General features: G+C 44.7%; 2 protein-coding genes across 2 annotated transcripts in view; both read left to right on the top strand.

Moving 5' to 3' along the window:
• ppp1r14bb (protein phosphatase 1, regulatory (inhibitor) subunit 14Bb) overlaps positions 1-2,709 on the top strand; it is a 37,412-nt gene extending 34,703 nt beyond the window's left edge. Inside the window, exon 3 of the mRNA XM_084194655.1 lies at positions 2,113-2,709. Within this exon, the coding sequence (XP_084050781.1) occupies positions 2,113-2,181 (69 nt within the window). The 3' untranslated portion in view covers positions 2,182-2,709. The remainder of the gene's footprint in view (positions 1-2,112) is intronic.
• A 7,461-nt stretch (positions 2,710-10,170) lies between these two features.
• brms1 (BRMS1 transcriptional repressor and anoikis regulator) overlaps positions 10,171-15,000 on the top strand; it is a gene marked incomplete at its 3' end in the record, with an annotated part of 10,959 nt that continues 6,129 nt past the window's right edge. Inside the window, exons 1-4 of the mRNA XM_084194656.1 lie at positions 10,171-10,275; positions 11,464-11,676; positions 12,071-12,161; positions 14,889-15,000. The exon at positions 14,889-15,000 is cut by the window's right edge and continues 16 nt beyond it. Of these exons, the coding sequence (XP_084050782.1) occupies positions 11,466-11,676; positions 12,071-12,161; positions 14,889-15,000 (414 nt within the window). The 5' untranslated portion in view covers positions 10,171-10,275; positions 11,464-11,465. The remainder of the gene's footprint in view (positions 10,276-11,463; positions 11,677-12,070; positions 12,162-14,888) is intronic.

The following is a 15,000-nucleotide window of genomic DNA, read 5'->3' as shown; positions in this document are numbered from 1 at the left end:
AGAGGAAGGCCCTCAAAATTGTCAAAGACTCCAGCCACCCTAGTCATAGACTGTTCTCTCTGCTACCGCACGGCAAGCGGTACCGGAGTGCCAAGTCTAGGTCCAAAAGACTTCTCAACAGCTTCTACCCCCAAGCCATAAGACTCCTGAACAGCTAATCATGGCTACCCGGACTATTTGCACTGCCCCCCCACCCCATCCTTTTTACGCTGCTGCTACTCTGTTAAGTATTTATGCATAGTCACTTTAACTCTACCCACATGTACATATTACCTCAACTACCTCAACTAGCCGGTGCCCCCGCACATTGACTCTGCAACGGTACCCCCCTGTATATATAGCCTCCCTACTGTCACTTTATTTTACTGTATATATAGCCTCCCTACTGTCACTTTATTTTACTTCTGCTCTTTTTTTCTCAACACTTTTTTTGTTGTTTTATTCTTACTTTTTATGTTTAAAATAAATGCACTGTTGGTTAAGGGCTGTAAGTAAGCATTTCACTGTAATGTCTGCACCTGTTGTATTCGGCGCATGTGACCAATAAAATTTGATTTGATTTGATTTGATCCTGTAGGTTTTAACTCCTAACCTGTTCCTGGAGATCTACCCTCCTGAAGGTTTCTGCGCCAACCCTGTTCCTGGAGATCTACCCTCCTGCAGGTTTTCACTCCAACCCTAATCTAGCACACCTGAATCTAATAATTAGCTGGTTGATCAGCTGAGTCAGGTTCATTACAACTGGGGTTGGAGCGAAAACCTACAGGAGGGTAGCTCTCCAGGAACAGGGTTGGAGCGAAAACCTGCAGGAGGGTAGCTCTCCAGGAACAGGGTTGGAGCGAAAACCTGCAGGAGGGTAGATCTCCAGGAACAGGGTTGGAGCGAAAAACCTACAGGAGGGTAGCTCTCCAGGAACAGGGTTGGAGTTAAAACCTACTGGAGGGTAGCTCTCCAGGAACAGGGTTGGAGTTAAAACCTACAGGAGGGTAGCTCTCCAGGAACAGGGTTGGAGTTAAAACCTACAGGAGGGTAGCTCTCCAGGAACAGGGTTGGAGTTAAAACCTACAGGAGGGTAGCTCTCCAGGAACAGGGTTGGAGCGAAAAACCTACTGGAGGGTAGCTCTCCAGGAACAGGGTTGGAGCGAAAACCTGCAGGAGGGTAGATCTCCAGGAACAGGGTTGGAGCGAAAAACCTACTGGAGGGTAGCTCTCCAGGAACAGGGTTGGAGTTAAAACCTACTGGAGGGTAGCTCTCCAGGAACAGGGTTGGAGTTAAAACCTACAGGAGGGTAGCTTTCCAGGAACAGGGTTGGAGTTAAAACCTACAGGAGGGTAGCTCTCCAGGAACAGGGTTGGAGTTAAAACCTACTGGAGGGTAGCTTTCCAGGAACAGGGTTGGAGCGAAAAACCTACTGGAGGGTAGCTCTCCAGGAACAGGGTTGGAGTTAAACCTACAGGAGGGTAGCTCTCCAGGAACAGGGTTGGAGGGGGGGGCCACAGGACCGAGTTTGGGAAAAACCCTGCCCTAGACACGTGTAGATCTGAGAGGATTTGGATAGGTGTAAGGAATCTCTCCACCCAGCTTATCAGTGAGCACAACATCGTTGAAAATACGTATTTTCTATGTCTTTTCAACGTCTTGCACTCATGGGTTATTAGTGGACAAGATTTTAAACTATGGAACTACCACCATACCTATCCAATTAATTTATCAGGGCTGTTCAATGTCAGTCCTGGAGGGCCCAAACCCGTCTGGTGTTTGTTTCTACCTGGTAGTTAATTGCGCTCACCTGGTGTCCCAGGTCTGAACTGGTCCCTTAATAGAAGGAGAGGACGAAAAACCAGAAGTGTTTTCCAGGACCCACATGGAACAGCCCTGTTTGAGGTCTACATGAGCTCCCTAAGAGGCTAGGTGTTGTTCCTGGACGGGCCTCTGTCTGTCTTTTGAGTCCGCCATTTTATCTATGTATGTTTAGACTTTGTACTAATGGTGTGTTTTGTCCCTCTTCGCTCTCCGTAGGATGTTGTTACTAATGGTGTGTTTTGTCCCTCTTCTCTCTCTGTAGGATGTTGTTACTAATGGTGTGTTTTGTCCCTCTTCTCTCCCTGTAGGACTTTGTGTCTGATCTGCTGGATAAGATACGTGGCATGCAGAAACTCACCACCCCCCAGAAGAAATAACCTCAACCCTGTCTCACCCCCTTCTCTCCTCCCTCACCCCAACCTCACCCCACAGAAGAAATAGGAGCTTGGCTTCCTCAGAGATGGAGGAAGAGGGAGGAGGAAGGAGGAGGAAGGAGGAGGAAGGGAGGAGAGAAGGGGCAGAGGCGTAAGAGAGGTGATTGAAGCAGCCAATCAGATCTAAGCAGGGCTTATGACGTCATATCCTGTGGTTTTATTTTAATATTTTATTTAGTTTACATTTTATTTTGATGTAATTTTTTTTAAGGGGTTTGAATTGTTGTTAAATGATCATACGATCGGTCATATTTCTCATGTTAAGGTGATGCCAGCGAACATAGCATACGATAATGTAGCTGTAAGCCAAGCCCAGGATATATTCTGATGTTTAGTAGTGGGGAGTTTTAGGATGAGTTCCAAATGGCACGTTATTGCCTTTTTTATAGTCCACTACATTTCACCAGGGCTCTGGCCAAAAAGTAGTGGACTAGGTTATAGGGTGCCATTTGGGATTTATAGATTTAAGGATGGGACCGGCTCCTGTGTATAATACAGTGTGTACGTAGCTGTGTGTTTGTCGCGTGTGTGTGTGTGTGTGTGTAGTCTCGACCCACAGTGAAAACACACACACACACACACACACCAGGGGACTTGACAAAGTGACCTTGTTTCTGTCTAGTTCTATTTCCCTCTGTATCACTTTTTAGTTTATTTGTTCTGTAAAATATTTAATGCTCCATAGTGTGCAGTGAAGGGCTTTTTCAGTGAGGACTCTTGTAGAGGGTTTTCAGTAGATCAGTAAACCAATGAGGGGGGGGGAGGGAGAGGGGGGGAGGGGCACTGTGTAGTGGAAAATGTGTCTGGATGTGTTCATCGAAATAGCCACACACACACACACACACACACCACACAGCAGAAACACAGACCACAGCTGCTGCTCCTTCATGCTCACACACAGATGTGAACACACTGGTAAACACACACACACACAAACAGGCACTCTCTCGCCAACACACACACAAAGTGAGATAAATGGAGAAAGAGAGAGGGAATCAGGGGTCTTACTCTTCGTGGCTTGGCTGCCTCACAAGGCCTTAGTGTTGCCAATCATGCAGCTCTCTCACTCACCCCATGTCTCTCTCTTTGGCCCTCCCTCCTTCCCTCTCTCCTTCCCTCCCTCCATCCCTCTCTCCTTCCCTCTCTCCATCCCTCTCTCCTTCCCTCTCTCCTTCTCTCCGTCCTTCTCTCCTTCCCTCTCTCCTTCTCTCCTTTCCTCTCTCCTTCTCTCCTTCCCACCCTCCTTCCCTCTCTCCTTCTCTCCTTCCCTCTCTCCTTCTCTCCTTCTCTCTCTCCTTCTCTCCTTCTCTCCTTCCCTCTCTCCTTCCCTCCCTCCATCCCTCTCTCCTTCCCACCCTCCTTCCCTCTCTCCTTCTCTCCGTCCCTCTCTCCGTCCCTCTCTCCGTCCCTCTTTCCTTCCCTCTCTCCTTCCCTCTCTCCTTCCCTCTCTCCTTCTCTCCTTCCCTCTCTCCTTCTCTCCTTCCCACCCTCCTTCCCTCTCTCCTTCCCTCCTTCCCTCTCTCCTTCTCTCCTTCCCACCCTCCATCCCTCTCTCCTTCCCACCCTCCACCCCTCTCTCCTTCCCACCCTCCACCCCTCTCTCCTTCCCACGGTCCACCCCTCTCTCCTTCCCACGGTCCACCCCTCTCTCCTTCCCACGGTCCACCCCTCTCTCCTTCCCACGGTCCACCCCTCTCTCCTTCCCACGGTCCACCCCTCTCTCCTTCCCACGGTCCACCCCTCTCTCCTTCCCACCCTCCACCCCTCTCTCCTTTCCACCCTCCATCCCTCTCTCCTTTCCACCCCTCCATCCCTCTCTCCTTCCCACCCTCTTCCCTCTCTCCTTCCCACCCTCCTTCCCTCTCCTTCCCACCCTCCTTCCCTCTCCTTCCCACCCTCCATCCCTCTCTCCTTCCCACCCTCCATCCCTCTCTCCTTCCCACCCTCCATCCCTCCTTCCCTCTCCTTCCCACCCTCCATCCCTCTCTCCTTCCCACCCTCCATCCCTCCTTCCCTCTCCTTCCCACCCTCCATCCCTCTCTCCTTCCCACCCTCCATCCCTCCATCCCTCTCCTTCCCACCCTCCATCCCTCTCCTTCCCACCCTCCATCCCTCCTTCCCTCTCCTTCCCACCCTCCATCCCCCTCTCCTTCCCACCCTCCATCCCTCTCCTTCCCACCCTCCATCCCTCTCTCCTTCCCACCCTCCATCCCTCTCTCCTTCCCACCCTCCATCCCTCTCCTTCTCTCCATCCCTCTCTACTTCCCACCCTCCTTCCCTTTCTCCTTCCCTCCATCCAGCCCTCTCTCCCTCCATCCCTCCATCTCTTTTTTAATAACTGACGTTGCCTTAGGTCTTTATTGAAGTTACAAACCAAATAAAAGGAGACATTCATTTTTAACAGAACAATTTTTAAACAACAAAAAAACACGACGAAATGTTTCCGTTTCTCTTTTACTCTTCCTCTTTTTAAAAAGGAGATCCTGTTGTTGTTTAGGAAAGAGGTCATCTAGAGGTCATCTAGAGGTCATCTAGAGGTCATCTAGATCTCTTTAGATGCAAATATCTATTCTAGGTCAATTATTACTGTGTGTATTATTACTATTATAATACCTAGAGTGCGTCCCAAATGGCTCCATGCGTCCCAAATGGCACCCTATTCCCTATATAGTGCACTACTTTAGACCAGAGAATGGCACCCTATTCCCTATATAGTGCACTACTTTAGACCAGAGAATGGCACCCTATTCCCTATATAGTGCACTACTTTAGACCAGAGAATGGCACCCTATTCCCTATATAGTGCACTACTTTTGCGATAGACTAGCCTCCTGTACAGGGATTGTACTTGTACATCAAGCTGCCTCCCGCTACAGAAACAGGAGTTAGGGCAGGAGCCTATGGGCTGTTCTGGCTATTTACTTACCTATAGGGCTCTGGTCAAAGGTAGTGCACTATATAGGGAATAGGGTGCCATTCTCTGGTCTAAAGTAGTGCACTATATAGGGAATAGGGTGCCATTCTCTGGTCTAAAGTAGTGCACTATATAGGGAACAGGGTGCCATTCTCTGGTCTAAAGTAGTGCACTATTTAGGGAACAGGGTGCCATTCTCTGGTCTAAAGTAGTGCACTATATAGGGAATAGGGTGCCATTCTCTGGTCTAAAGTAGTGCACTATATAGGGAATAGGGTGCCATTCTCTGGTCTAAAGTAGTGCACTATATAGGGAATAGGGTGCCATTCTCTGGTCTAAAGTAGTGCACTATATAGGGAATAGGGTGCCATTCTCTGGTCTAAAGTAGTGCACTATATAGGGAATAGGGTGCCATTCTCTGGTCTAAAGTAGTGCACTATATAGGGAATAGGGTGCCATTCTCTGGTCTAAAGTAGTGCACTATATAGGGAATAGGGTGCCATTCTCTGGTCTAAAGTAGTGCACTATATAGGGAATAGGGTGCCATTCTCTGGTCTAAAGTAGTGCACTATATAGGGAATAGGGTGCCATTCTCTGGTCTAAAGTAGTGCACTATATAGGGAATAGGGTGCCATTCTCTGGTCTAAAGTAGTGCACTATATAGGGAATAGGGTGCCATTCTCTGGTCTAAAGTAGTGGACTATATAGGGAATAGGGTGCCATTCTCTGGTCTAAAGTAGTGGACTATATAGGGAATAGGGTGCCATTCTCTGGTCTAAAGTAGTGCACTATATAGGGAATAGGGTGCCATTCTCTGGTCTAAAGTAGTGCACTATATAGGGAATAGGGTGTCATTCTCTGGTCTAAAGTAGTGCACTATATAGGGAATAGGGTGCCATTCTCTGGTCTAAAGTAGTGCACTAGATAGGGAATAGGGTGTCATTTGAGAAGCAGCCCTGATACTGTTGTTGGTTGTGTCAGACATGTTTTTACTGTATGACAACTTTGAATATTGAAATGCTGTTTTAGAAGTGATGTGTTTTATGAAAAAAAACAGACAAACTGAAGAACTAAATGTAGCGACAGGTTCTTGTTTTACCACAATTCTGTTACACTTTTATGCAACTTTAATAAAAATATGTTAAAATGACTAACGTGTGTGTGTTCATATGTGGATGTGTGTGTGTTCATATGTGGATGTGTGTGTGTGTGTTCATATGTACTCCTGAGTGGCGCAGTGGTCTAAGGCACTGCATCGCAGTGCTAACTGTGCCACTAGAGATCCTGGTTCGAATCCAGGCTCTGTCGCAGCCGGCCGCGACCGGGAGACTCATGGGCGGCGCATAATTGGCCCAGCGTCGTCCAGGGTAGGGGAGGGAATGGCCTGCAGGGATGTAGCTCAGTTGATAGAGCATGGCGTTTGCAATGCCAGGGTTGTGGGTTCGATTCCCACGGGGGGTATAAAAAAAAAAAAAAAAAAAGTATGTATTCACTAACTGTAAGTCGCTCTGGATAAGAGCGTCTGCTAAATGACTAAAAATGTAAAAAAATGTAAAAAAAATATGTGGATGTGTGTGTGTGTTCATATGTGGATGTGTGTGTGACAACGTGTTATGACACTGACATTGGAAATGGTTTTATCACCACCTGCAGGATGTTTGTCAGTATGTGCATCCCATTTTTATAATGTACTGTATACTGAACCAAAATATAAACTCAACATGTAAAGTGTTGGTCCCATGTTTCATGAGCTGAAATAAAAGATCCCAGAAATGTTCCATACGCACAAAAAGCTTATTTCTCTCAAATGTTGTGCACAAATTTGTTTACATCCCTGTTAGTGAGTATTTCTCCTTTGCCAAGATAATCCATCCACCTGGCAGGTGTGGCAAATCAAGAAGCTGATTAAACAGCATGATCATTACCCATGTGCACCTTGTGCTGGGGACAATAAAAGGCCACTCTAAAATGTGCAGTTTTGTCACAACACAATGCCACAGATGTCTCAAGTTTTGAAGCAGTTTGTAATTGAATGTTCATTTCTCTACCATAAGCCGCCTCCAACGTCGTCTTAGAGGATTTGGCAGTACATCCAATATGCTTCACAACCGCAGACCACGTGTAACCACGCCAGCCCAGGACCTCCACATCCAGCTTCTTCACCTGCGGGATCGTCTGAGACCAGCCACCCAGACAGCTGATGAAACTGTGGGTTTGCACAACCGAAGAATTTCTGCACAAACTGTCAGAAACCGTCTCAGGGAAGCTCATCTGCGTACTCGTCGTCCTCACCAGGGTCTTGACCTGACTGCAGTTCGGCGTCGTAACCGACTTCAGTGGGCAAATGTTCACCTTCAATGGCTACTGGCACGCTGGAGAAGTGTGCTCTTCACGGATGAATCCCGATTTCAACTGTACCGGGTAGATAGCAGACCACGTGTATGGCGTCGTGTGGGAGAGCGGTTTGCTGATGTCAACGTTGTGTACAGAGTGCCCCATGGTGGCGCTGGGGTTATGGTAACTACGCCACTCAGGAACATTCCATGTCGTCTTGTTAAGTAACTCAAGTGTATATTTGGCCTTATTGTTTCAGGTTATTGTCCTGCTGAAAGGTGAATGTTTATCTCCCTCCTCTTCATCTACAGTCTCCCTCCATTTCTCTGCCTCCTCTTCCTCTTCATCTACAGTCTCCCTCCATTTCTCTGCCTCCTCTTCCGATCAGACCACGTGTAAGGCGTTGTGTGGGGCGAGCGGTTTGCTGATGTCAACGTTGTGAACAGAGAGCCCCATGGTGGCGCTGGGGTTATAGTAAAGGGCAGGCATAAGATACGAACACATTTTATCGATGGCAATTTGAATTAACCGAGATACCGTGACGAGATCCTGAGGCCCATTGTTGTGCCATCTATCCACCGCCATCGCCTCATGTTTCAGCATGATAATGCACGGCCCCATGTCAACAAGGATCTGTACACAATTCCTGGAAGCTGAAAATGTCCCTGTTCATCCATGGCCTGCATACTCACCAGACATGTCACCCATAGAGCATGTTTGGAATGCTCTGGATCGACGTGCACGACAGCGTGTTCCAGTTCCCGCCAATATCCAGCAACTTCGCACAGCCATTGAAGAGGAGTGGGACAACATTCCATAGGCCACAATCAACAACCTGATCAACTCTATGCGAAGGAGATGTGTTGCGCTGCATGTGGCAAATGGTGGTCACACCAGATACTGACTGGTTTTCTGATCCACACCCCTACCTTTTTTTAAAGGTATCTGTGACCAACAGATGCATATCTGTATTCCCAGTTATGTTTAATCCATAGATTAGGGCCTAATGGATTCATTTCAATTGACTGATTTCCTTATATGAACTGTAACTCAGTAAAATCTTTGAAGTTGTTGCATGTTGCGTTTATATTTTTGTTCAGTGTACAGTTGAAGTCGGACGTTTACATACACTTAGGTGTTTTTCAACCACTCCACAAATGTCTTGTTAACAAACTATAGTTTTGGCAAGTCGGTTAGGACATTTACTTTGTGCATGACACAAGTAATTTTTCCAACAATTGTTTACAGACAATTCCAGTGGGCCAGAAGTTAACATACACTAAGTTGACTGTGCCTTTAAACAGCTTGGAAAATTCCAGAAAATGATGTCATGGCTTTAGAAGCTTCTGATAGGCTAATTTACATAATTTGAGTCAATTGGAGGTGTACCTGTGGATGTATTTCAAGGTCTACCTTCAAACTCAGTGCCTTTGCTTGACATCATGGGAGAATCAAAAGAAATCCGCCAAGACCTCAGAAAAAAAATTGTAGAGCTCCACAAGTCTGGTTCATCCTTGGGAGCAATTTCCAAACGCCTGAAGGTACCACGTTCATCTGTACAAACAATAGTACGCAAGTATAAACACCATGGGACCATGCAGTCGTCATACCGCTCAGGAAGGAGACGTGTTCTGTCTCCTAGAGATTAACGTACTTTGGTGCGAAAAGTGCAAATCAATCCCAGAACAACAGCAAAGGACCTTGTGAAGATGCTGGAGGAAACCGGTACAAAAGTATCTATATCCACAGTAAAACAAGTCCTATATCGACATAACCTGAAAGGCCGCTCAGCAAGGAAGAAGCCACTGCTCCAAAACCGCCATAAAAAAGCCAGACTACGGTTTGCAACTGCACATGGGGACAAAGATCGTACTTTTAGGAGAAATGTCCTCTAGTCTGATGAAACAAAAATAGAACTGTTTGGCCATCGTTATGTTTGGAAGAAAAAGGGTGTGCTTGCAAGCCGAAGAACACCATCCCAACCGTGAAGCACGGGGTGGCAGCATCATGCTGGCAATGCTACCAAATACTAATTGAGTGTATGTAAACTTCTGACCCACTGGGAATGTGATGAAATAAATAAAAGCTGAAAGAAATAATTCTCTCTACTATTATTCTGACATTTCACATTCTTAAAATAAAGTGGTGATCCTAACTGACCTAATACAGGGAATGTTTACTAGGATTAAATGTCAGGAATTGTGAAAAACTGAGTTTAAATGTATTTGGCTAAGGTGTATGTAAACTTCTGACTTCCAACTGTATATCGCAGGAGGTTGGTGGCACATTAATTGGGGAGGACGGGCTCGTGGTAATGGCTGTAGTGGAATGGTATCAAATACATCAAACACATGGTTTCCATGGTTTCCATGTGTTTGATGCCATTCCATTTAAACCTTTCCAGCTATTATCATGAGATGTCCTCCCCTCAGCAGCCTCCACTGGTGCATAAATATACAGAAATCCTCGAAAACACATGAGTTGGTGACATTGATAGAATTTCCCATTGCTTCAAGAAATCAGTTTTTTATGAACCGATTGGTTGTCGAGATCTCAGTTTTGGCCTCTGATTGGTTAGGACAGTACAGTAATATCTCACAGGATGGTTTCTATTGGCTATTCAGGTGTTAGAGCTCTGCGTTGATTGGCTAGATTGTAGAATTTTAGAGTCCGGCAAAAGTAGCAGTAGAACTGTACTGCAACTGAAAAGGAAGTAGCCTAGTTTGAATACTGTGATAATATAACTGTACTTTATAGTATTGGAGTATAGAACATACAAACCGTAAAAGGTAAGTAGGCTATTTTTGTTTTTATGCTTGGTTTCCGTATTTTACTACCGTTTGTTATTTACAGCCTAGTTGATCATCTGACCATCTCTCTGTCTGCCTCTTCTTCTTCATAATCCGCGTTAGAACAGCAAGTTGGCGTCCGAAACAACCCACTGTTCCTCTGTCAATACGATTTCATGTCTGCATCATACATAGCAGCAGTGCTGTGAATGTCTCGGAAACATTTAGTCTTCTTTACTTTATATGCGATGATATGATAACACTACGTTCGATAGGGCTACAATGTTAACAACTACCACCTCTGTCGCAGACAGGGGATAGTGATCTCGCATACATTTGCTGTCAACAGCAAATAAATGATCAATCCAGGTATTGGACGTTTTGTCCGTTGGATAGCCTAATAAAAAACGATTTAAAAATGCAATATTCGGTTACGTTTGTGTATTCGTTTGGTCGCGAGAGGCCGCGTACATTTCGTACAGTGTGATCTCAGTGCAGGCGACATCACGGAAGCCATACGGTAGCTCTCGAGTTGGAAGGACCATCCGGTGTAGTCTCTCGGATGACCACTGCGCCACCCGGCCCGCGGCGAGCCTACTTTTGCTGTTGTTGACATACGGGTAAAATGACTGTAGGTAGGCTATATTTCTATAATTCTATGTTTCTATCCAAAAAAGCCTAGAAGATGGAGGATATAGCTGCTAGGAATACTCTTGGTTATGAGGTGTAATTAATATTTGTGTATAAATGCATACATTAGGCCTATATTGTAAATAGGTTACTATGTCAGGCCTATATAGTTTATAAATATGTTATAATGGTTAAAGCTAGAATCCGTTAGTTGCTACGTACATGTTTAGACTTATAAATGAATTAATGAATTAATCAATGAATGATATACCAATTGATTCTTGAAGAATATAACTTATAAATGCCTCGTGAGCTTTGTTCAGCTTTAGTACCCAGTAATCAGAACCCAATATATATATATATATATATATATTTTTTACTCCAATGTTTGTAAACAATGTAAATGTAAACAAACACTTTATAGCCTTAAAACATGGTTAAAACTATAATTTTTATATAACGTGGAACCGGTTTGAAATGGCTAGCTAGTTAACGGTGCGCACTAACCTAGTTATTATTTCTGTCTTTCTTTCCTCTCACCCTCTGTCTTTCTCTCAGTGATGCCGGCCCAGCCCTCTGTCAGAGAACCAGAGGAAGAGATGGAAGTGGAGGGAGAGAGTGAACTACCAGAGGCCAACGGAGAGATGGAGGAAGAGAGGGAGAGAGAGAGAGGAGAGGGGGAGGAAGAAACCATGGAGGAGAGCACGGAGGAGAGGGAGAGCGACTCGGACGATAGCGAGGAGGAGGAAGAGGAGGAAGAGGAGAGTTCAGGTAAGATAACTGATGATGAAGACAGTTTTCTCTTCTTTTGTTTTCTCCTTTTTTGACTCTTTCTTTACTGACATAATGAAGAGCATCTAAAAGTATCTTCTCTCTCCCCCTCCCTGCTCTCTCTCTCTCTCTCTCTCTCTCTCTCTCCCTCCCCCTCCCTGCTCTCTCTCTCTCTCTCTCTCTCTCTCTCTCTTCTCTCTCCCCTTCCCTGCTCTCTCCCCCTCCCTGCTCTCTCTCTCTCTCTCTCTCTCTCTCTCCCTCACTCTCTCCCGCTCGCTCTCTTGCTCTCTCTCTCTCCCTCTCCCTCTTTCCCTCCCCCTCTCCTTTTCTCTCTCCCTCCCTCCCTCCCTCCCTCCCTCCCTCCCTCCCTCCCTTTCTCTTTCTCTTTCTCTAGAGATGGATGATGAGGACTGTGAGAGGAGGAGAGGAGAGTGCCTAGATGAGATGTCAGACCTAGAAAAACAGTTCCTGGAACTGAAAGACAAGTAAGTCTCATTGATGGATTGATTAATTGGTTGATTGATTGACGTTGATTGGTTGATTGATCCAAGGCTTAGGAAAAGGGATCATCAAGAAGGCGTTTTAAGGAACGACACGGAAGGTGTGTTCCACAACACGCTAGTGGAGTATGGATTATAGTTGATTATCCCATCCATTCCATGTGTCGTGACATGTGTCGAGTCACTCACCACCTTCCGGAGACATTTGAAACCCCACCTCTTTAAGGAATACCTGGGATAGGATAAAGTAATCATTCTACCCCCCCCCAAAAAAAATAAAAAAATAATAATAATTGTAAAGTGGTTATCCCACTGGCTATAGGGTGAATGCACCAATTTGTAAGTCGCTCTGGATAAGAGCGTCTGCTAAATGACGTAAATGTAATGTAAATGTGACATGACTTACTTTAATGTATGACTGTTATTTATTGAATCACCTAACTATGTTTAATTATCACTCTATTCAATTAATCATGTAACAATTAACTCATTAGGAATTTGGGGCACCACGGAATAAGTTGTTTAACGAGTTACCATCTCCCAAATTAAACTCTTAGAAGATATATATGTTATATATCGATAACAGTCACTTATTCAGTAATTCCCTCTTATCAGTCTCGTTCTGAACGTCGCATAATCCTTGAACCTGCAAGAACCCTAACCTTATGGATGAATCAGCAATACACAAATTGGCTTAATTATTGATTTACTAACTAACTAAATAATAACACAATACAAACACACACACAGGTTACTGATTACTAACGTAATACAATGAAAACAGGTCCCTAGTGGACTGGGCTAACATTAGCATGTTCTTAGGAACGACGCAACTTGGAGTGGGTACAGCCCAAACCTCTGAGGTGCCTTATTGCTATTATAAACTGGTTACCAACATAATTAGAAGAGTAAAAATATATGTTTTGTGATACCCTGAGTGCTGGTTGGCTGAAAGCCATGGTATATCAGACCGTATACCACAGCTTTCAGCCAATCAGTATTCAGGGCTCAAACCACCCAGTTTATATTTACTTACAGTACCAGTCAAAAGTTTGGACACACCTACTCATTCAAGGGATTTTCTTAATTTTTACTATTTTCTACATTGTAGAATAATAGTGAAGACATCAAAACTAAAAAAGTGTTAAACAAATCAAAATATATTTTTGATTTTAGATTCTTCAAAGTAGCCACCCTTTTCCTTGATGACAGCTTTGCACACTCTTGGCATTCTCTCAACCAGCTTCACCTGGAATGATATTCCAACATTCTTGAAGGATTTCCCACATATGCTGAGCACTTGTTGGCTGCTTTTCCTTCACTCTGCGGTCGAACTCATCCCAAACCATCTCAATTGGGTTGAGTTCGGGTGATTGTGGAGGCCAGGTCATCTGATGCAGCACTCCATCACTCTCCTTCTTGGTCAAATAGCCCTTACACAGCCTGGAGGTGTGTTTTGGGTCATTGTCCTGTTGAAAAACAAATGATAGTCCCACTAAGCCCAAACCAGATGGGATGGCGTATCGCTGCAGAATGCTGTGGTACCCATGCTGGTTAAGTGTGCCTTGAATTCTAAATAAATCACAGACAGTGTCACCAGCAAAGCACCACCACACCTCCTCCTCCATGCTTTACGGTGGGAATTACACATGCAGAGATCATCCGTTCACCTACTCTGCGTCTCACAAAGACATGGCGGTTGGAACCAAAAATCTCTAATTTGGACTCATCAGACCAAAGGACAGATTTCCACCGGTCTAATGTCCATTGCTCGTATTTCTTGGCCCAAACAAGTCTCTTCTTATTATTGGTGTCCTTTAGTAGTGGTTTCTTTGCAGCAATTCGACCATGAAGGCCTGATTCACACAGTCTCCTCTGAACAGTTGATGTTGAGATGTGTCTGTTACTTGAACTCTGTGAAGCATTTATTTGGGCTGCAATCTGAGGTGCAGTTAACTCTAATTAACTTATCCTCTGCAGTAGAGGTAACTCTGGGTCTTCCTTTCCTGTGGCGGTCCTCATGAGAGCCAGTTTCATCATAGCGCTTGATGGTTTTTGCGACTGCACTTGAAGAAACGTTCAAAGTTCTTGATATTTTCCTGATTGTCTAACCTTCATGTCTTAAAGTAATGATGGTCGTTTCTCTTTGCTTATTTGAGCTGTTCTTGCCATAATATGGACTTGGTCTTTTACCAAATAGGGCTATCTTCTGTATACCACCCCTACCTTGTCACAACACAACTGATTGGCTCAAATGCATTAAGAAGGAAATAAATTCCACAAATTAACTTTTAACAAGGCAAACCTGTTAATTGAAATGCATTCCAGGTGACTACCTCATGAAGCTGGTTGAGAGAATGCCAAGAGTGTGCAAAGCTGTCATCAAGGAAAACGGTGGCTATTTTGAAGAATCTCAAATATAAAATATATTTTGATTTGTTTAACACTGTTTAACAATGTGTTATTTCATAGTTTTGATGTCTTCACTATTATTCTACAATGTAGAAAATAGTAAAAATAAAGAAAATCCCTGGAATGAGTAGGTGTGTCCAAACTTTTGACTGGTACTGTATATATGATACAGAATATAGACTGATCGATTGACTGACCAATCTTGTTTTGTGTTGTGTGTGAATGGTTTTGTGTGTGTGTGCCTGTGTGTCTGTACGTGTGTGTGTGCGTGTGCGTGCACGTGTGTTTGTGTGTGTGTAGGTTGTTTCGTGAGCGGTTGAACCAGGTTAAGGTGAAGCTAGATGAGGTGTTGACTGGTAAAGCAGGAGAATATAGAGAACCACTGGCAACACTACAACACAACATGACACTA

Source organism: Coregonus lavaretus (genome assembly GCF_964263955.1).
Source record: "Coregonus lavaretus genome assembly, contig: HAP1_SCAFFOLD_3512, whole genome shotgun sequence".
Classification (NCBI taxonomy): Eukaryota; Metazoa; Chordata; class Actinopteri; order Salmoniformes; family Salmonidae; genus Coregonus; species Coregonus lavaretus.
The sequence above is the reverse complement of the archived record's forward strand: the minus strand, read 5'-3'. Positions and strand labels throughout refer to the sequence as shown.